The sequence below is a fragment of the Melospiza georgiana genome, chromosome 3 (genome assembly GCF_028018845.1).
Source record: "Melospiza georgiana isolate bMelGeo1 chromosome 3, bMelGeo1.pri, whole genome shotgun sequence".
NCBI lineage: Eukaryota > Metazoa > Chordata > Aves > Passeriformes > Passerellidae > Melospiza > Melospiza georgiana.
Window position 1 is genome coordinate 78321698 of NC_080432.1, and position 22457 is coordinate 78344154.

Sequence of the window (22457 nt, forward strand, 5' to 3'; positions counted from 1 at the left end):
TATGACCATGTCATTACAGTGCAAATTAATGATAAAGAGTAAGAATTGTGTATAAGCTCCTCATAATCCATTTTCAGTCTACCTAGCAATCATAAACACAGTTAAGGTATTTTTTCCTGTGTAGTACTGTGTAGAAATTATATTAACCCATAGTTAAAATTTCTGAGGTTCTCTCAATTCTTGTTGCAGATAATAATCCAAACCCAGGAATCCTGGGGGAGTATATAATTGAAATTTTTTTGCATTTAAATGTAAACATTAACATGAGCCCATATATATACACCAATACAATGAATCAGAAATGAAGAGAGTAGAAAAGTTTAAGTATTATATAATCCCCATAGTCACTAAAAGCCACCAGCAGCAATGACAAAAATAATAACAACAATAATAACAATAATAACAACAATAATAATGTTTCTTTTATATTATTTGAATATTTAATTTTTTAATATAAAACAATTATTTTATTCCATCATAGAGGGTTAAATGATTTCATTTGATGTTCATCTGTGAGGTCTCATAAATTAAACCAAGGATAGAAAGGAAAAACAAGTGCATCTGAGTGCTTACAAACAGATAAGGTATATAAGATACAAGTTGCAAGATATGTAGGTGCAACTTTTATTATGCTTGCCTTTTTGGTTGTTCATTAAAATTTGGCTTTTAATGTTACACATGTTGGCTCAATTAAGCCAGAACTATTTGTTCCTTTTTATTGGTATGCAGCAAAGGGAAAATTGAGTTGCTTCTATTTCAAAAAGTCATTTTCTGTTGGTAATTGATGAGTCATTTGTGTGCAAATACATGTAGGAAATTGTTGTGTCTGTCCCATCCCTCGGGAAGTAAGGTGTGAGAGTTCAGTGGAGAAAGGTCTGCACTGGGTGTAGAGGAAAGTGCCAGGTGTTCCTTCCCCTCTTTTTGTTCCTGAAAGTGCCGAAGTTTGTCTGATTGAGAGGTATGTGCTAGGGGCCAGGGGGAACTGTCAAATTCTTAATCGCACTTTTTGCAAGAGTCTTTGCCCACACCTGAGGTTAGGTGAATTGAAAGAGATTAGAAGGAAAATGTCCCTCTCTTGTTTGTTTACGCTGCTGCATTTGACAGCATCAATTCTACCAATAGAGTCAAGTTTCTCTGACTGCTTGTGCAAGTGCTTTCACGAAGTGTGAGAGAGGAAAAGCATTTTCTAACACAAGTGAAGTGATTCAAAAAACACAGGCACTGACAGAGGCAATAAATATTCTTCATTCTTTGAAGAATACTTGCAGTACTGAGAGTACTTATTGCTCTGTGGTAATCCCTGTTTTAGACACACACACAAACAATTGCTAGTATACTTAGAAGTATTACTCATATGTATTTGCTTCCTCTTGCAAATGTACTGTGAAAAACTGTCCCCTGCTGAACTGTGAAAATAATATATTGCACCTTGTGCTTTTACTTTTGTGTATTTCTCTGAATCAGCAGTTCTACTGTGAATATAGTAGTAAAAATACTTTATTAAAAGAACGTAGATACCTTTCATGTAGAGGTGATGAATCATCTTATTCCTAGAAGAAATTGCCATTTGGCTACTTTTCTTTGCTTCCTGGAAATACGATGAAGTGTGCTTTTTAATATGTGTGCATGCATTAGAGCACCTGTCAAAGACAGTGTAAACCTGTGTTTTGGAAGGATGTTCCTGAACTCTGCCCATGACTGAGCAAATCCAGGCACTGAGCTACTGAATCATGTTCATAGAAGCAGGACTGTAAAGGCCAAACCGCTCATTCATTGCTTGCAAATATAAACACTCTGTTAGCTATCAACCAGCTGAATTTCTCATATGCCACCTTACATTTGTTTCCTTCTGTTTAGCAAATTTGATCATCCCCACATTCTGAAGTTACTTGGTGTGTGTCTCTTAAATGAACCTCAGTATCTTATCCTGGAGCTGATGGAAGGAGGGGATCTACTTAGCTATTTACGAGGAGCCAGAAAGAAAAAGGTGAAGACCATAAGAATCATATTTTTAACCTGTAACTGCCCACAGTTTCTCTGTTCAGTTTTTCCCTTTCTAAAAGTCCATGCTGATGTTCAGCTGTTTCTATACTTGCAAAGTCTGACCTGGTTTTTCCTTAACACCCTGGGGACCTCAGTGTTCAGTGCTGACCTTGCAACCAGTGATGCTGTGAAGAAGATTGAATGTCATTAGATCACTGACCAAAATTGTGGTTTCAGTCATGAGATGTCTGCTGATTTCTCACTGTGAAAATCATAAACTGTCCTTTTGAAACTGGTAATAAATAATGGTGGTCATGTATGTGGTTTATTAGGAATCATAGAGGGGGTTTTTTGTCTTTGAATAACAACAGTATCCTTAATATGAGAGGCATAGTCCGAACATAGAAGAATATACTGTCCCTGTGCCTGTGTCCTCAAATTATTTAGAAGGAAAGAAAAGAATAAACGATAAACAATTTCAAGTAATTTTTTTCTCCAGTTAGTGTGTGGATTGGGAATATGCATGGCATTGACGTGAGGTCAAAATCAAATTTTATAGCATTATAGCAATTGCATAGAAAATCATTCATTGAAATCATTCATGCAGTCATTGCTGAATTCTACTGAAATGCATATACATGTGTTCTACTAGAAAAAACTATTATACTGATTAATGCAGCTATACATTTCAAATGGGGAAATACATTTCAAATGGGGAAATATATTTCAGTGAGGAAATCTCACATGGAGAGTTTGTCATTCTGAGCTGGTAAAGCTGGAAGAAATAGCTAACTTCTGTCTTTGTTTCTTGTAGCTCCAGAGCCCTTTACTGAGTGTCACTGACCTCTTGGATATATGCTTGGATGTTTGCAAAGGCTGTGTCTATTTAGAGAAAATGCATTTTATACACAGGTACACAACGTACTTTCTTAGTCTTCCCAGGTTTACTCACAGAAAACTCATTGTCTTACCCAGGAAAAAATGTCTAAAAAAATGTCACAGTGTAACATGATAGGAGAGAGCACTGGAGTAAAATCTAAGGCTACGCTTTTCTGCTAAATATCACTCACAGTTCTTTCCCAAAATAGTGGGCTTCTCTAAGATCTGAACCAAGGAGTTACTGCACCCTAGGCAAGAATCATATCAAGTACAACAGAGAGAAGGACAAGTGGAAGATCCATGGTAGTGTCTTTGTCTGCCTAGTGGGTAGCTTTAGAGGACACAGAGGCAGAATTTTCTCAGAGAGGTACAGGGAAAAGATGAGAAGCAACAGGCACAAATTACAGCAAAGGAAATTAGATAATGTTGTTCACAATATCCCGGAACAATCACTGAAACAGGTCGTCCAGAAGGGCTGTGTCATCTCCAGTCCTGAAGATATGCCAAACTTAACTGGGTGAGGCCCTAAATCACTCCATCCAGCCTTGGGGCTGGCACTGCTCTGAAGAGAATATTGAGCCAGAGACTTACAGACCTGAGTTTTTCTGCAATGCTAACTCCATCCTCTTTTCTCTGCCTTACAAATCAGGGACTTGGCTGCTCGCAACTGCCTTGTGTCCGAGAAGGAATATGGGTGTTCATCCCGGATAGTAAAGATAGGAGATTTTGGGCTTGCCAGAGATGTCTATAAAAATGATTATTACAGAAAAAGAGGAGAAGGTCTACTCCCTGTCAGATGGATGGCTCCTGAAAGCCTTATTGATGGTGTCTTTACAAGTCGCTCTGATGTCTGGTGAGTTACAGCTGCCACAAAGCTGTGGCAAAAACCATATTAAATTCTGCAGCAAGAAAACATTGGTTTAGAGGAGGGATTACAGGGTTGTATATTGCCATCTCTAATAATTTTTAGGCTCTGGAAGACTTCCTCCTAAGTGAAATTTTAAGGATCTAATGAAATATTTGATACCACGACAGTATATTTAATGGATAAATTTCTTTATGCCTTAAGATCTTTGGATTTTGGCTGGCAGGAACTAGTGTCACTCAAATAATTTTACAGTTGTACCAGGCCCACAATGTGGTTCTTGCTTGATTGGGCAGTGAATTGACTGCCTGCATGCTGTTCCATTTTGTTTTCCATTAGGTTTATTGACATTTCCTTCCAATAGCCAAATACTTTGCCCTTACAGTTTCACCCTCTTCTAGTGACTTTTTTATTTTGAAGACCAGACTTTGCAGCATCATCAGGGGAAGGTCACGGTACTTTTTTTTGTGGAGGTTAGCTAGAAGTGTGCATTTGAGTGGCTTTGAGTTTATTGTGAAGAAGCAGAGATCCACTGTCAGGAGACATGACAAAAAAATCCACCCAGAATATACCAGATCCATGAAACCTGGTATTCACACCAGTTCAGATTTAGGTGGCCACATGTACTCAGCCCGTGGGTCTTGTCCAAGTCCCCAGTGCCTGCACCTATCTATTTGACTGCCACTCTTGCTCTTATCTAAGAAAGTTGTTTAGTACTCTGTGCCAAACCAAATGAGATGCTGATTGCTCCACAAGTGGTGCTTGGGAGAACTTGTCTTTCTCCATTTTAAACCACACCTCTAGAGATTTCAGAACACTTGTTTATATGAGAACATGCTCAACCTGGGTGTTTTCTGGGAAGGATGTGGGCTCTCAGTGTTTTCTGAGCTGCAGCTCAGTGAGTCTGGGAAAGCATCTCAGTTCTACACATTTATTTTAGCTATTCCAAGGCTGGCTTAGGGACAAATGTGAATTATGTCTTTTTACTCCTTATTTTTCTGAGTCTTATTTTTAGGTTAGACACAATCTAACTGTTAATAGGGAGATTTCAGGATGGCTATGGTTAGTAATTTTTCTCTTTTTCTTTTTTTCATGGTGCTTCTCAGGGCTTTTGGAGTACTAGTGTGGGAAACATTGACTTTGGGTCAACAGCCATATCCAGGCTTCTCCAATACAGAGGTTTTACACCATGTACGATCAGGAGGAAGGTTGGAAACTCCAAACAATTGTCCTGATGACCTGTAAGTTAATTTGTTAAAATGTTGTTGATAATATTCATAAGAGGCAAGAGGCTTTTTGCCAGTTGGTCATCATTTTGAAGGTTGGTCATGCCCACGAAGGGCCCAACATCCTCCAGTTTAATTTCCAATGAAACTGGCCAACCTGCTAATTCATCCAGTAGACAAACCTGTGAATAAGAATTTAAGGCATGGATCTGGTAGTAGTGTAAGAACAGGCTGAGAGTACCTGAAGATATTGGTTAGAAGTTAAGATGGCTCTAAGAAAGACTTTACTGGTACATCATGTGTCTGTGACTGTAGATAAAACTCTCTTTCTTAATGGTAGGTGCAGGAATAGGCTAATAATAGAATATATGTGAAAAATAAACTCTGCCCTTTGTAGAGAGGATTCAAAAAAAGCCAGTAAGAAAAGCTGAAGCAGTACAGGAAAAAGGAAGTCTGTACCTCTGGTTTGTCTTTATCTGAACTGGATATGTAAATCCTTCAATTTCTGTTTGTGTCTTGAGCACAAAACTCAGGTTTAATTGCAAAATTCTTGCAATTAACAGAATAAAATAAATACATCAAGTGGATCAAACCCATACTGTCCAGAGGTGTGTGAAGGAGGAAGCAGAATATGAGCTTAACAATCACTCAGTATTTTCTAATTTCATGTCTCAGTTTCTTTATCATGCACTCAGCAAAAGCAGTCACAGCAATGCACTTGACAGCTGGTTCTACACAAGGAGAGGCTACTGGAGTGAACAATTCTTACTCCCAGGGCAGAGGAAAAGACTTGAGAATAATTCTGTGTTTGGCAGGACAATATCTCCATAATAGATCTTACACTAGTAAGAGTGTTCTGAGCTTAAGAGAAGAGTGATTATTTATCATTATGTAGATATAGCTGAAATACCATGTTAGGAATAAAAAACACAGAAAAACCCCAAACCAAGCTTTAGCACTCAGAGGAACTGAAGAACTGAAGAGATTAGAATTTTACTTTAATAACAGAGGGAAAACTGGAAGTCACAGAACAAATGAAAGCCCAAAGACATTTTAATTGCAATATTTTCTGCTGAGAAAAGTTTCCTCAAAAACTTTCCTACATCTGTCCTGTGAATAAAATAACACAGGAGGCAGCTATATCCGTGTACTAGTCTGACACTCAAACTTTAGCAAAGGCTCATGAATTACCCTAAAATAGGTGATTAGATCTTCAGAAAAATCAAGAAAATTTTGCTTGAAATAATTTTAAAGGTCCCAGTTCTTGAATTTGGCGTAGCATATAGGTCCTACATACTGGTCTGCCTGTTGTAACTTGTAGGATCAATGCCTAATAGTAGTTTCTGAAAGCCAAAGAGCTGATGAGCTTAGACTCTTGTACCATCTTTTATCTCATTTGGTGAACACTCAGCACCTGCGTGCAGCTTCTGTCAGTAGCACAAACAGCTTTTTGCTGCTTTGCTAGGTCATTAATGGCATGCCAGGATTCTTGACATTCCTGCTTCCCTCCTTGTGGTTTTGAACCTGCATCAGGACATCAGCAGCCAGTAATTGTCTCCTCAGCACTTTGGCTTGCTCATTGTCATTTGACAAAACAAACCATCACTGATAGGAAGAGAGTTCAAAGGCCAAAGTACTTCAGCTGAGAAGTGTTTAGGAATCTGTGATGGGCTCACACTGCAAGTGCAAGTAGGGCAGGCACAGAAAACTTAGGGTGCAAAAGCATGAAGGAAATGGGTTGTTTGTTTGGTTTTTTATTTGGAAGGGGGGAAAATTTCTTCCCCTTGCCTCCATAAGTTGCTACTCCAGGAACTAATCACCTGCTTTTCCCGAGCGACCTGTGACTAGGTAAAGCTTGGTAAAGAATTGAAAAAGGGTCTTGGGGACATATAAATGAGACACATATATTGACACATGAATTAGATCTATGAATGTAAATACATCTGCAGTCAGAAATCCACATCTGGCACAGCCACGTGGGTTTGAGGCTTGCATGCAAGAGAATGCCAAGGTTTGGACTGAACTAACTGAGTCAGAACTTTATAATTTAACAAATCCTCAAAGGCCGTGGATTGCAGTCTAGAGAATTTGTACAAGCACCAGGACATTTGCTGACTTGAAGTTTCAGGAATGCTCAGTCCTTTGCAAACTTACACAAGCGACTTTGATAAAAAATTTTTATTTGGTAACTAAAAGCTTTTTACTATTTGTTTCTGGCAATGATGCCCTGGAGGGATTAAGAGAGTGAGAGAAAAGAAGGCCTTGAACAGAATGCATCAGATGAAATCAGGGACTTTTTATCATGACAAATTTTCTCATTTTCTAAGAAAATCACACATCAATTGTATTTCCCATTTCATGTGAGAAAATAATTGGTAATGCTTGTAGCTTCTGTGCACTATAGTGCATTTCAGGAATGTTCACATTCTGCCTCCAATATCAGATACTGAATATTAGTTCTTTACTTTTCCAGGCTCTCATATTCTAACCAGCCCCACGTAAGCAGCTCTGTTGGACATTCAGTTGTTGCCCCCAGATAAAATACAGGTGTGAAGTGTGGGTTTGTAGGTGTATATCTAGTGTAAATGTTAGCTCTTTAACCTAACATAAACCTTTAGTTAATGTTGTGTTTGGAACTGTCATTTTTCACTTCTTCCTGACAGGCTTTCCCTACGAAGTAGAGGAATCCTCTGGATCTCTTTCTCATGAAGTGATGTGCTATTTGTTAGCCCATGTTTGGTTCTCCAAAAATATAGGAATATGTTCAATCTGTCACTTACATGTATCTTGGCATGTCAAGCTGCCTTTCTCCCTCTTCACTGGTCTCATCATACTCATGCATTTCTGAACTAATGAAAGCTTGTGCCATATGACTTGAAACTTTGGATGTCACAGCATGCCTCAAAAGCTAAATGTCATGCCAGAAATAGCTGTACATGTAAAATTTGCAGATATGTTCTGAGAGAGCATGAAACCTAAAGCCTATCTGAATTAAACACTTAGTGAAAAATACCAGTACTGATACTTTAAGCCAATCACCAAGTAATTTGATTTAGGAAATAAAAACATGGAATATAATTAAAATGAGAAAATTACAGTACTGAATTACAGTTTTGGCAAAAGTTAATATCCTTACTCCATAGCAAAACTGAACGGCTTTATAAAGCAGGTTGTCCAATAAAAATAGTTATTCAGAAAGGCAGAGATTGGTCATAGGAAACGAGACAAAAAAAAAAACTTAATATTCCACACTTGTGATGTTCTTGTTTCATAAATGAAAAGTGAGTAAATTTAGATTGTATATAAGAAAGAATTATTTTACCATAAGGGTGGTGAAACACTGAAAAAGATTGCCCAGAGAAGTTGTGGATACCCCATCCCTGGAGCTGTTCAAGGCCAGGCTGGGTGGGGCTTTGAGCAACTTGATGTAGTGGAAATGTCCCTGCACATGGCTGGTGGGTCGGACTAGATGATCCCTGAAGGTCCCTTCTAACCCAAAACATTCTCAGGGTCTATGACTTCTGCATCACATCCTGTTTCTTTCTTGGTCAGTATCTGGCTGTTTCTTCCACAAGGCTCTGCTCACGAGAGCCCAAGTGCAAACCTGACCAAAGCACAGCACCTGAGCTCATGTTTTTTTGCCTGGATATCCTACCAACAAGCATGACCAGAGAGAAGATTGTTAGGCTTCCAGCATCCAAGGCTGGAATTCGGTGTGATGGACACTTTGCTGGCAGCAGAAGGAAAACCAGTTATTTAACCTTATTTTGAGATATACTCAGTTCTTTTCTTTCTATATTTCCAGAGTCATCAATGACCAGTACACCTAAAAGTAAGCAGATTAATTGATTTGGAGTGTTAGGAAGCCAATATCACTTTTTAGATTCCTAAAACAGATTTTCAGAATTTCATGGAATCATCTTGAAAAAAATATAATTGCTCTGTTCAGCTTGAAAACCACAGGAATACAGGTTGATGGCAAGTGGCTTTGAAACAATTTTTCTACTCATATTCTCACTTGACACTAATATTTTAATGAAAAACACCATTGAAAAATTAGAAGCCAAGGGCTTTTTATGATGCCCAGTTGTAGTGAAGGACAGCAGTCATCTTTTTAAGACGGATAAGTGAGGATCTGAGCAAGGCAATTCATTTCACATAACAGATTAACGCCTGGTGTCACATAGCAGCAGGTCTGGGGAGATGTTTGTCGGGGAGGGTTTGAACTTAAGGCTTAGAGGTAAATGCTCCACATTCCAGATGCAGCTTCCTGAACCAGCCTTTCACTGGCTGCTCTCTGGTTTTGAGGCTCTGAGACCTCTTTCCACTCCCAACACTTAGCATATCCAGGTGCCGGCTGTGTTTTGGTTTTCAGCCTGTCTCTCCCTGGCTTTTGTAGGATTTGGTTTTGTGTAGCATAAACTCACCTTGAGCAAGGAATAAAAACCAACCCTATCATTTAGACAAACAGGAGGTAATTTTCCCACTAAATGGTAGCAATAGTATTGTCCAAGGTGGGCTGGAATCCCTACACCCAGGGGAAATTCATACCATGTTTGCCTTTGGAAAGCTTACTCCAATTTGTTTTGGTCTAGAGGTAGAAGTTGAAATTAACTCTCCCTGTGCTGGAGGGTTTGCCTTGAACTTCTCCTGAATGTGAGGTAGCTTGAGTTGAAGGAGGATTAAATAAGTTGAAAACTTCAGGTTAATTTCTGATTTTACACTTCCCTATTTTTTTTTAAATTTTTTTCTGTGAGAGAATTTCCTCCTTGTCTGCTTTCTTAGAAAGTATTCCTGACTTCTTCAGTCAGAGTAGATGTTCATGGCAAATGTGTATTTTTTAGTGTTATATCTGCTTCCAATCTCAAAAAGATCCATGGAAAAAATGAAAATGTTTTATAGTAATTATTCTCAACTTTAATTTGATCTTTAATTTTTCATTGCCTCAGCAGGTGCTGATGATCTTTGTACCATACAGAAATTTTTCAGGCCAAAATTGCTTCCCAGATCTTTAATGGTAATTGTTGAGATGAATGACTCTATTATAATTTTTGTTTGCATTTAATTTTTTTTTCAGATGTGATTTAATGATGAGATGCTGGTCCCAAGAACCTCACAACAGACCTACTTTCTCTTGTATTCATGACAAGCTGCAAGAGATAAAACAATCTCCACTGTCCTTCATCTGCTGCCTTGAGAACAGAGAGGCATCAACTGGAGTCATCAATGAAGCTTTTGAAGGTGAGTCTGGGCCAGCACCTGCTCTTCTTGTGGCCTCTGCCCTGCATTTGTCACTGCCTCCAAGTCTCTGGCTGTTACGTGGAAACAGCAAAGATTTACTTATATCTTACCTCTATCATACTGAACATGTAAAGGTTCCTTCTATGCCTGTGAGGCACAATGAATTAGATGAAGGCTGTGTAAGATTACCAAGCAAAAAGGCCCAGATGAGTTTGTAATTAAGCCTGACTCACAGAGATATCCAATTTGCATCTGAATTCTTGGTAATTCACAACCCTGTTCCTCTAAAATAGATGCCTAAGTTCCTTGCAGAGCCAGGAGAGCCTTAGAAGGCCTCCATGTGGAAATCTGTCCCAGTTTCAAAGACATCTATGCCCTCTCCATGAGGTAAACATGGCCATTAGGCACTTCCTCTAGGAGCACTGGTTCAGCACCACCTGCAAGTGAGGCACCATTTAGACACCCAAGTAAGGTAGCCTTTATCCAAGCCAAACCCTGGTCATTGAGGTCTTGCCTATGCTCTGCACACTGTGAACAAATAAAGTGGTGTTAGGGAAGACACACTTAAGGTATGGGGCACAACAAAGCTCAATTATATAAGAACATTATTAAGATTGTGAACACAGGAATTAAGAAAAAAGGTAATGCTAAATTCGAAGTTGTCTGTGCAACTGGGATGTAAATCATCTAAATATGGAAATTAACATCCTGGCTGGGCCTGAATAGTAATCTATTCACATCCTGCAGTAATTCTTAACTAACGAAATATTGAGAAAAAGTGAACAATATTAGTAAAAAATGTGATCTGAATTCAACAAAAAGAAAGTTTTTATCAGTTGAAATATTTCACTTTTATTTCACAGATTGATTTTTTCATTTAATCTGTTTGCATGCTATGGTTTTATAATGAAAAATATTGAATGGTTAAAGAACTACTTTCTGTTCTAGGAAAACAAAATCTGACTGAAATATCTAAAAGCTTCATTTTGAAGGTGATTTTTTGTGGTTTTCTTTTTTCCCTTCACAAATTGTTACTGAACTAGGAACTCGCCTGATTCACAAACAATTTTGATACTTCAGTACTTCACATTTTCCTAAAAACTTCCTCATCCATCCCAGAAATGATCCAGTGCTCAATTACACAACTACACAGACATTTTTCTTCAGGATATGAAGAATTCATATGTTCAATTCACTGCCATTGTCCAATTGTCACTTAATTTGATATTTTGCTAATCTTTATAATTTGGTGAAGTTTTACAAATGTCAGTTTATTTCCACTACGGTTCCTCTTTATGTCAAATCATGCCTGTTCATGGCATGTTTACATTACAAGACTAAAAACTCTATAAAGACATGAAGGGACCAGCACAGATAATCTATCATTTCATGCTTTTTTAACAGCAGATTTTGCACCCTTATGCTATAATGAAAAACAATTTGCACATAGTGTAATTCTTTAGTTTCTTTAAGGGTATCTTAGCTCTCAATAACAACATTCAGGAAAGGATACTTGGTCTGGCACAAATGTAAGAACTTACATTTGGCATTAGCTCAGGAAAGGACTACAGCCAATTAATTAGGCACTATGCCCAAGCTAATAGGCCTTACATTTTGGATGGACTTTATCTCACCTTAATGCAGCTGTCTACAGGCTAGGAGCCTCATCTAGGATACTCTTCTAGGGAGCTCTGAGTCAGAAGCAGAAAGTGACAGCTCCTGTTTTTTGGCATGTATCACAGCAGGAAAGGGGTCACCTTTTGCCTGATTCTTCACTGATGATGGCTGGCATCCAGGTGACTTGCCATATTTAATTTGGTTCACGTAGCATCACAGGGTGGGTGAGACTGGAAGGGACCACTGGAAGTCACCCAGTCCAACATCCCTGCTCAAGCAGGGTCCTCCCAAACACATTGCTCAGGATAGCATCCAAAATACAACATCTCAGCTGTAGTATCTCAGACTAGATGTTTAATTTTCAGATGGCTACAGGAGAACAGCATCCACTGGACACAAGGCTTGCACCCACTCCTGAGCCAGTTTGATTTCCTGGCTTAGACATCTCTCCTCTGTGTTCCCTAACACCACATGCAACAGAGACATGAAAGATAACAGAGTTAAGTTCTTGTGGCATTACATCAATATCTGTCAAAATGTTTAGTAGGGCTGAAATTTCTGGAGAAACCTACTTTTCTTCTGCTTGGAACTGGGGAAAGGGTCTGGATGATTGGTTACCATGTTTGTGGTGCAGTAGACTTGGCACAGATGTAACATGAAAGAGTTTTAGTTTCAGTGCAAGTCTCTGCTTATCATAGGTCAGATAAGCCTGATCTTTCTCCAGCTGTTAACTTGCTCAATGTAAGCAAATAATTACTTTCACTGGGATGACAAATACATATTCTTAACGTAAGAAACATTATTTTGCCAAAGTTTCAGGTTCTGCCACACAGCAGAGGTCACAGAAAAAACCCATTGTTTTGTTTATTTGCCAGGAGAAAAAGTTGCGTTCTTAGAAATTACCAAGTTGCAAAGGAAAACATGGATTGAGGCTTCCATGAAGTGTCAGTTTGAAGGATAAAAATTTAAAAAAAAATCAGTTTAGTGCAGAAAATATGGTAGTATAATGGACTTTAAGGGTGGTCTTAATAATAGCTCTGTACTCCATAATGTAATTTTAGTCAGAGAATCTGTTGAGAGGAGTAACTTTTAAAATCAGACTCCATTAAACCTGCTTATAGTAATAATAATTTAGTCGGTAAAATCTGGCCCACTGTGGTAAGCAGGGCAATTCAGTGTAGGCAGAGCTTTGGCCATCAGAACTTCTACTTGGCACACTCTCTTCCTGAGCCTTGGACCTTTCCCCACCAGCTGTCATGTTCCCTCTTCTGGCTTCCTCTCATTCTTCCCTTTCCATAGGTTCTGCCCAGCTGCTGTTGCCTCAGACCCATTGCTGGATCTGCATTGGGAGGAGAAGACAAAGCAACTGTTTTCATGCTTCCATTCAATGTTTTCATGCTTCAGTTCTCAAAAGTCCTTCTTTATTTCTCCTCAGGTTCATTTGGTGATTCTCATATAGGAAATACCTTTCAGGAGACAGGGTAGCTTGAATTTTATTCATCTGCATAGCATCCTTCCATTTAAATGGATTTTAAAAGACTAAACACTTGACTAGCTCTTTACCTGTATAATGCAATAGTTATTTTCCTGTATATTTATAATTCACCTGTAGGTTATCTCCCTCTTTCCCCAAGCACAGTCTTAATAAGCCAAATAAAATGTTATGCTGTTTACTTGACTGAAGCTCTAGAGTCCTTGTGATGTCTTATTGTTGCTGGATTTTCTGACCAAGGACACATGCATGTCAATTTTTTGTAGCTCTCCAGCTTTGAATTAATTGGACGGCTTTTCTGCCTGCCATGTAAATATCATGCAGTGGAATTCAGTAAGACGTGGGCTCCAGAAGTGAGATTGATTTAAGCAAGAAAAGGCCATTCAGGTTCTACTTGAGTTTCCAGACTAAAATGTGTGCTCCACTATGACCCTGTCAAAAGCAGTTTGGGGCATGGAATATGTCTCAGACTGTAATTTGCAACACATTGTATAATAAGTTAGTGATTTTTAAAATTTGTATTTATTTCTAACTGGGACTAAGTGAAGTGTTCCTTGTGTTCATAGTAGTAGTAGAAAGATGACAGCCAAAACAAATAATCCAAATTCTGTTCCATGATGGATTGTCCTCAACAATATTTTCCAAAAATGTTACACAGTCATTGGCCTTTGTGTGTAATGAAACTCTAGCCACGAGCCTCTAGCCAAGAAATGCTTGCTCTCTCCAGGTGACCTAGTTTCAAAAGAAAGAGACAAATGTCAAGCAAAGTGAAATTACATGCCTCAAAATAGCTAAGATACTTTGCCTTACATCTTCCAAATTCTGTTGAGTCTTACCTAGCCACACTTCTAGCAGGTCCATGCATTCTGTTGGTGATTTTCATAGGCGGGAGAGCTGAAAAACATTAGATTTTCTCAGTCACCTTAATGCCAGTGCAGTGTGACACGGAGATGGCAAATGTGGGTAAACCAATACAGACAGGCTGCTAGTGGACAGCATGCTAGCAGGAGAGGATGGGGATGGCAAAAGGGGCACATGCTGTGTTATTGCAAGAGTTACCCTTCTAAAGCAGGCATCAAGTGTCAATAAACACGCCTGAGCAATACCAGTGCCTCCTGGTGCTGCTGCATTGGAAGGGAGGGAAGTAAACTCGGCCAAGGTCTACCAGTTCACAGTTTTTCCTTCTTGATCTGACAGGCTTCCCCAAGACATTGATTTTGGGCTTAAAGTAGCAGTTACAATATTTATTAGAGTGAGGGCAACATTATCCAGCTGGAGGACTGAGACACCAGTGGGTTTTGAATTCAATGGGAATTTCCTGAGCACAGGCCCTGTCACCAGAGTTCCCATTCATTGCTGAAAGATAGTCTGTTCTTCCCCCAGTTCCAAGAAGTGCCTCATGTTAGAAGGACAGCTCTGCATTGCTGTAAAAATAACTGGACCATCTATTTTCAGACATCAGTTTTTACATTTGCACATATAAGAGAGCACTATAGCTTTTCAGGTCCCGTGAGTGCCCCTTTACAGATGGAAACACCTGTTTGATTTGGCAAACGCCTTTCCTGACATCAGACAACTGGGCGTTAAGCAGCTGGAGAGACTTCTTGCCTTTATGACCTAGAAGGACTATTCTTATCAGGGCTACTCCTCACTATGGCTTTTGCACCTATATGGAAAAGATGTCAAATTGCTTAGAAAAAGAGGCTCCTCTGGCAAGAGGAGATGCCAGGCATTTGGAGAAAATCCAGGGTAAAAGACTAAAGACTGAAAGGAAACTTATTTGGCCTCAAAACCATGATTTTTAAATTTTAAACTGGAGATATTGCTTGAAAAATGTGGCAAGATACAAGAGTTAGAATTTAGTAATGTTTCTTTTTTCCATTTTTCTTTCCAAAGGCAGTGTATTTATTTCTTCAGCAGTTCAGGTACTTGCTAAAACTGTCATCTGTATTTTTTTTTTTAATCTCAGTGCAAAATTTTGCACTGAGAGGACTTGATATTAAAGAATCAGCAATTTCATCATTAATCATATGTTTGCTCTCTGTACTGGCTGAGTACCTGTTTTCTGTTCCTCATGTAAGAGTCATCAGTTTATTTCCTAAACCCAACTGCCTTTTAAAAACTACTCCACAGACCTCTCTGAATGTAAAATAATCACTTGGGCAAATGGAAGCTTCTCTAAAGCAGATGTGTTGATAAGGAACAGTTTTAGAACCTTGTATCTAGTCTCCTTTGTATTCTGAAATTCAGTAATCCTCTTCCCCACTTAGCTTAGTGAGCAGCTGACCCACAGCCTTCAGAGGTCAGAGAAAAGCCTGCTTCCAAAAAAGACTGAGTGGTTACAGCACTTCAAGGAAAGCAGAACTTGGTGCTGTAAAAGTTTCTTATTTGTACTCCAGACAAATGGTGTTTGATTCCAGAGAGTGCACATGAGCCATATGATGCTGCAAGTGAAATCACACCAATACTTTGCTGTAGACCAAAGGAAAAACTCAGATGGTGTAAGACTGTAAGAGCTGACATTTGTGTAGACAGATGTGGATAGATATAGGCTACTAAAACATAAAAACTGCCTTTACATTGGGCGTCTAGGCTGTCACCAGAGACTTGTAGACACATTCAGGGGATGTTAATGTGTAAAGGCAAGGATGTGGATTAAGCATCTCCACAAAGTGATTCATTCCTCCTTTCTCTGTTGGCTGTAAAGACAGCCTAGGCAAGGAGCTTCAATTGGACATGTAAGACCTGGCTGGTTAAAATTTGGCAAAATGAAACTTGTTTTGTAACATGGAGAAAGGGAGTTCTTTCCTATTTGTATAGTCTTACTGCATTGCAGCACATGTGGAAGTGGGGTTTTTTTTTGTGCATTCATATTATAAATTTAAAAAACTAGGTAAGAAGCAGATTTATATCTGTAATTACAAGGACACAAATATTTCAGTACACAGTTCTCTAAAAAATACATTAAAATAAAAAGAGAGGCACTGCTTCAAGCAGATTAGTGCAGGGGAAATGTAGGGTGAACAAAATTCTCACTTTTAGCACCTTTAGTGTCTGACAGAATAGCAAAGCTCAGTGAGTCACCCTCAAACCATGCAAGATCATATGCTTCATTAGGCAGGAAACACAGATATATCTCCACTGATACATAATACAGAGTGGAGTATTAAAACGGATATATATTTGTTCTATTTATATTCTTACTGGCTATGTGCAGAAACTGAAACACAGCTCCTCCAGCTCCAGGTGGCCATCAGGTATCAGGAAAATACTCTCTGCACAGGAGCTGTCTCCTTGAGCTAACCAACATGGCTAAAGTAAAGAAGTCAAGGTTCAATAGCCACCGTTTTCACCTTTAACAAAGATATGTCATCAGGTGTTTCTCTCCAATGTGTTTGCTGGGGGGTATATCTTTCATCCATGCCAGTAAGTCAGCCAGTCTCTTGTTTACTGCCACATACATTGTGCATCAGTGACAAAGGACAGAAAAAGAGAAGGGTATTACTGAGAAACAGGAAATGTGGCTGGACTTCTAAATACCTTACCATACTGAAGGTGCTAAGCATCATATGGGATTATGTCACCCGGAATTAGTAACGTCTCAGGCTGGCTACTTAGCTGGTGTAAATTGGTGGCACCCCACAGGTTTCAATGGAACTTCATTAATTTATGCTAGCTGAGGGTCTGGCCCTGAAATAGCTGTAATATAAGATCAGCATCTCTAGATCAGTTTATTCAGTCTCGACCAATCAGTTTTTCTACTGACATTCTTTCTCTTCTTAAATGTTGTCACCTTCTTGAATTTAAACACCAAAACCCACTCATCTGCTTATCAAGACACCACAAATATTTGCACCCTTCCAGGCAGGACTTCAAAACATGTTGTGAGCCCCCAGAGTTTACCAAGCAGGCAAGGACAGGCACTCTGTGACCGTGAGGCAGGACCCGCGGCCTGGCTCGGCTCTGCGGCTGCCCTGCAACAGGAAGCAGCCGGCTGAGGTGCTGGGATGGGGAAGGGAAAAGCACAGATTTTATCAGGTCAGGGCTGGTCTTCTCAGAGGAGGCTAAGCAAGCAAACTCTACTCCTCTATAGTATGAGTCAGAGATCATTGTTTCGTGTGTCAGCTAGTGTGGAGCTCTCTGGAGTAAACTTCTGCCTATCCCCGGAGAGAGGGGTTGTAATTCATTTACCTGCAGTTTGGCCCACATATGCTTAATGCACAAGTTCTGAGCGCAGCCTTTAAGCTTTAAGCACAGCTCTACTAGGAAAAACTCCAGCAAGGTCAAAGCCGCATGCATTAAGGACCTGAGACGTGTCTGTGCAAGTACAGTGCTGAGCTTTGAACTTGCCATTTTAGCTGTAGGAAGCAGCCTGGGACAGCACAGAGCTCAGCAGGATCCTGCTTCTCAGTGGGGTACTCCTCAGCCCGTACAAAGCTCTGGACTGACAGGGCAAGCCTGCCTCGTGCCCTGAGGTATGGTAGGTTGTTTAAAGCAAACCTAGGTAACTCTACACTATGCAGCAGCTCACCATGTAGACAACCCCTCAGAATTCAAGCCTGTGTAGCTGAGTGTCCGGCATGACTTCAGATTTTATGAAGGTGCTCCTTGGACGTCTCCTCTTGGGGTGTTTTGTTGACTCAGGCCAGCCTTCCTTGTGAAATCTGAGGGGATCACATCACATGGTTTATCCTGCATTTACTCACGTATAACCCAGCATGACTGTACATCAATCAACTAATTTTAGCGATGTTAAAACTGAAAAGAAAATAGTGATATCTTATAAATATACCAACCTGCCTCTCCACTCCAGTTTCTCTCTATCCTCCTTCAATTTCTTAACATTTTTTGGGAGGACTTTCCAAAGATTATTCAGAATTCTCTGAATTGACTTACAGCTTCCCAGGGCGCTGGTTGGGCTTCTAGTCCTCACATTTCTGGGGGAATATCACAATATATCATGATTTTTTTCTTCAATCACTCATTTTTAGTATTTTGTGTCTCCATCCATTTTTCTGCTCCAACTAAATGAGCAAAAATAATTTGCTTGTTTTGCTAACTACATAACAGTCAAGCATTGTACTATATAACTTGAGATCTTTGTGCAGCTTTGCCTTGTAGAGCAGAATGGTGCTAAACTTTCATCAGCGCTGAACACTGCACTAAGAGATGACTCAACAGTGAAGGAAAGGGCACTTACAGTCAAAAATGTCACAGTCAAAGTGGCAATGTGTCTTACACATGTCATGTCATAGGAGAAAGGTCATCAATATTATATTCTTCCTCCATCATTGGATATGATAAGAATATTCTGCAAAAATAATATTTCTTCCTTATTGCATTCCCACAGCTCAAAAAGTAAAACCAAGGCAAGGTGTTTGAGATTTTAGCTCTTTTTTTCTTAATGAGAAACACAGTGGCGCATAAGCTGAAAAAGAATTATAAAATTTTATATATTCTCTAGTTCTTCAGACCTGTTGGGGAAAGAATTAGTAATGTATCTATATATCTGGTAAAAATATCTCAGTGACCTCATACTCACATTTGTGTAAACATCACCTCATCAGTTCCAGATACTTATACAGGAAACAAATCTGAATGCTCCTCTAGTGTTCTATACTTAGGCAGGTCAGCCGGCATATGTCTGGTCTGTAAATACCCAGTTTTACTTGGGTCCTTATTTTAAGGTTTCCCTCTTAAGAGTTTGCTGCAAACGTCCCCTCAGCATTTGCCTGTGTGCCTTTTCCAAAGCAAATTGTCCCTGAAGGTTGCCATTAAGTTAAACAAAAAAGACAACTACAGAGAAGAGCTGAACTGGTTGGTAAAGGCTTAGCTGGAGCTGAATTACTAAATATGGCCATAATAGCCCTGAACTGACAAAGTGAGTATCAAATGATTTCTCATTGCTGTCAGTCACTGTGGTATGTGACCACAGTTTGCTCTGTGTCCCAAACTCCATCTTGCTTACAGGTTTCTAAAATCAAAATTCTCTTTCAGGCTTTTCCTGATAGTATTTCCTATGCTAATGGACTCTAGCATGTGGAATAAATTTCCGACTTTATAGCTTGGGGAGATGTGTGATTATAGTGACATAATAAATTGTGTGTTGCCTGGTGGAATAGCACAATGTTTGTGATTCCTTTGAAAAGATAAACCTGAATGTCATATGCTTAATTTTTCAGTTATGAAGTAAAAGAAGGAGGGGGTGTAATAAAAAAAGGTACACATTACAAAAATAAATGCAAAAAATAGTAGCAATTATAACTTGAGTGCTTAGTTAACAATTTTTATATTTTTAAAAATTTATATCCCCTTCAATAAATCTCAAGCAACTATGTATAGATAAACTGCATCAAATTAAGGAAAAATGGAAAGTTTTTTAAAACGTGAAAAACACAGTGGATTGCCAAGTGTGAGCTTCTGGAAGAGCAGAATACTACAGAGACAGAAGTCTAGACTAGACCTCTAGAGAGACAGTATATAATGATTTTGTAGATAGAAAACTGCCAACGTTACAGGACTCCTTAGCAGTATTATTAACAGGGTTACTACAAAGGTTCAGATTAAAATCACTTTTGCTTTATGCTTCTTTACAAGGAAAAGAAGCAAGTCATGCATTCATGACATTATTGCTGCCTCTGGAGGTATGAACACTGATATGAACCTTTCCCAAGTGATTTACTTAAAGTTCTGGTCCACACAGACAATAGCAGAAAATAAAGTTGAATCACCATTCTTATGGGGTCACTAGACCAACTTTCTCCAGCAGCTGTCTGATTTTGTTTGCTTTCTAATACCGCATGTATATTAGTGAGTGTTGTATTTTCTTTTTTTTTTTAATTAAGTTTTTAAAATATTTTTCCATTTTATTTTCCTCTTTCTTTTTTTTTTTTTTCTTTTAATGCAGATAATGATATCCCATGTGCAGATTCAGACAGCATTCTTTCAGCCACACTAATGGAAACAAGGAATCAAGAGGGCTTAAATTATTTGGTAGTAGTCAAAGAAGGCAACCCAGATGAAGAAAGCATCAATTCTGCTGAAATTAGTTAAGTCTGGTTACCACTGTTTAAGAGAGTGAAAGAGAAAAAACTCCTCAAAGAAGACATAAGCCAAGGGAAATATTCTGCATGTTATCATACTTACAGAGATGTCTGAAAAAAATAAAAATCAATTCTTTAATAAAATTACCAGAAAACATAATGAGGTACTGAATGTTGTGTATCAGCATAAGACACCAATTACATAGCCTTTGATTTCCTACATGGTTTGGGTGCTTCACAGGAGATAGTTTAAAGCAAAAAAACTTGTACCACACAGTAAGGGATTTTACTGTGGTATTAAGTTTATGCACTCACATGTGCCTCAGGCACACAGCAGCCCCTCCAAAAAGGGAATACTGGTATGCTGCTTCAAAAAACAGACCAGCTTTTTTGTGAAGAAAACCAAACAGTTGAAGTCTAGTTTCATTGTGCACAAACAGGATTTTACAAACTGAAAAAAACCCCATAAATATCAAACTCCAAATCAGAAAGCCGCTGAAGAAAGGTGACCAGGTTGTCCACTGCTACAGGTGGTCTGTTTCCCTAATTAAACAAATGTTTGCCATCATCTTGCATATTAAGTTGCACATTGATCTGACAGGACAGTCCTGTTTTCTTAAATTTCTTCTCCTTTCCTTTTTGAGTGTTCATCATCCTCATTTATTTTTTATCATACTGGGTGAAGGGAGGTGCTCTTCCTTGATGTTTGGAGATCAACTCAAAGTATATAATAAAATTTTATACAAATAATTATTCAATAAAAGACAGCAATAAGCTTTTTTCTAACTTCATCATGAACAGCAGTTTGCAAATTATACAGAGCTATTCACTGACATCTTTCAGGAAGCTAGAAACATGCTGCAATTTTATGCAAATATTTTATAATGGGGCACACTAGACAGTAGTAAAGGTTCTATCTGATGTCAGAATGTATACATTTGTGAGAAGCAACTTCACTGCAATCAAACTTCAAAAGTTTCTTAAATGGAGATTCAACACAGATGAAAAAAATGTGCAGTGTCAACATTTTACTAAAATGAAATAGAAATTCCTAATTTTGAATTAGGATTCTTCAAAGTTCCTGAAAAAGCTCTTTCAAGCATTATATAAATATTTTTCTTCATCTACAAATCAGTGTAAAAGACAGATTTGCTAATAAATGCAATTGCAGCACTTTGCTATGCTCACCAGACCATGAGCAATGGATAAACAAATAAATACTGTATTATGTTTCCTTCCTCTGTGAGTGCTGCTTGATTGGTTGTACAGCGATTCCTTCCATTTCAGTAATTTAAAAATTACTAACATTTGCTAACCTATGGCATGTGGTAGCCAGAAACCAGGAGGATCCCTTTGCTGTAGCCACCACACCTGAATGTGCTCTGTGTGCATAGTTTGACTTAAGTCAAGAGGGCTGCTCAGTCAGCAAGCCCCAGACAAAGGTTTTGAACAACAGAACTCTGTATGATAGCTTTTTCTTTAGCAGGAGAAACCTTCAATCCTCCCAAAATTTTGTCAAGACAATACCTTTCACAGGCCTTATGAACACCTGTGATGTGATATCCCAATTCAGTTCAGTTTTGGGTAGGTTTGCATTAAAAAAGAATCAGGGAAGAGCCTAACCAATGTGTGTAAACTGGGTTAGTGGGAAAGATGAGCATCAGGGACAGAGAGCAGCCAGGAGTAATGCCCTCCAGGTCTTGAAGCAGTCACAAAAACACAAAGCAGTACAGAAGGAAAAAGGGGAAGGTAATTCTTGTGTTCACATTTTGTAAGTGTTGCAAGGCAAGCCTAGTTTTAATGAAAAAGTTAGGACAGGATGATGAGAAAAAAGTGCCAAGTTTAACACACTGCCAATAAATGAAACCTTAGGATATTGACCAGTGATCTATGTCTTTTGTACCTGATAATATGAAAAACATATTGGACAGGATAAAAAAAATTAACTTCTTGATCCAAATTTGAGGATCCTGATCTATAACTTGTTGAATTCAGTGGAAGACACAATACCTACCCTTCCCAGTAATTGCAGTCATCTGAGTCATGCTCAGTGATATAGTGTGAGCTCTGAGCATGGCCCTACCCTTACACTGGCCAAAACTCCATTGTCC

General features: G+C 38.8%; 1 protein-coding gene across 1 annotated transcript in view; it reads left to right on the plus strand.

Moving 5' to 3' along the window:
- Window positions 1-20356, plus strand: part of ROS1 (ROS proto-oncogene 1, receptor tyrosine kinase) — a 67985-nt gene extending 47629 nt beyond the window's left edge. Inside the window, exons 39-44 of the mRNA XM_058020934.1 lie at window positions 1858-1987; window positions 2798-2895; window positions 3512-3715; window positions 4834-4968; window positions 10031-10194; window positions 20211-20356. Of these exons, the coding sequence (XP_057876917.1) occupies window positions 1858-1987; window positions 2798-2895; window positions 3512-3715; window positions 4834-4968; window positions 10031-10194; window positions 20211-20356 (877 nt within the window). The remainder of the gene's footprint in view (window positions 1-1857; window positions 1988-2797; window positions 2896-3511; window positions 3716-4833; window positions 4969-10030; window positions 10195-20210) is intronic.
- Window positions 20357-22457: the final 2101 nt, after the last annotated feature.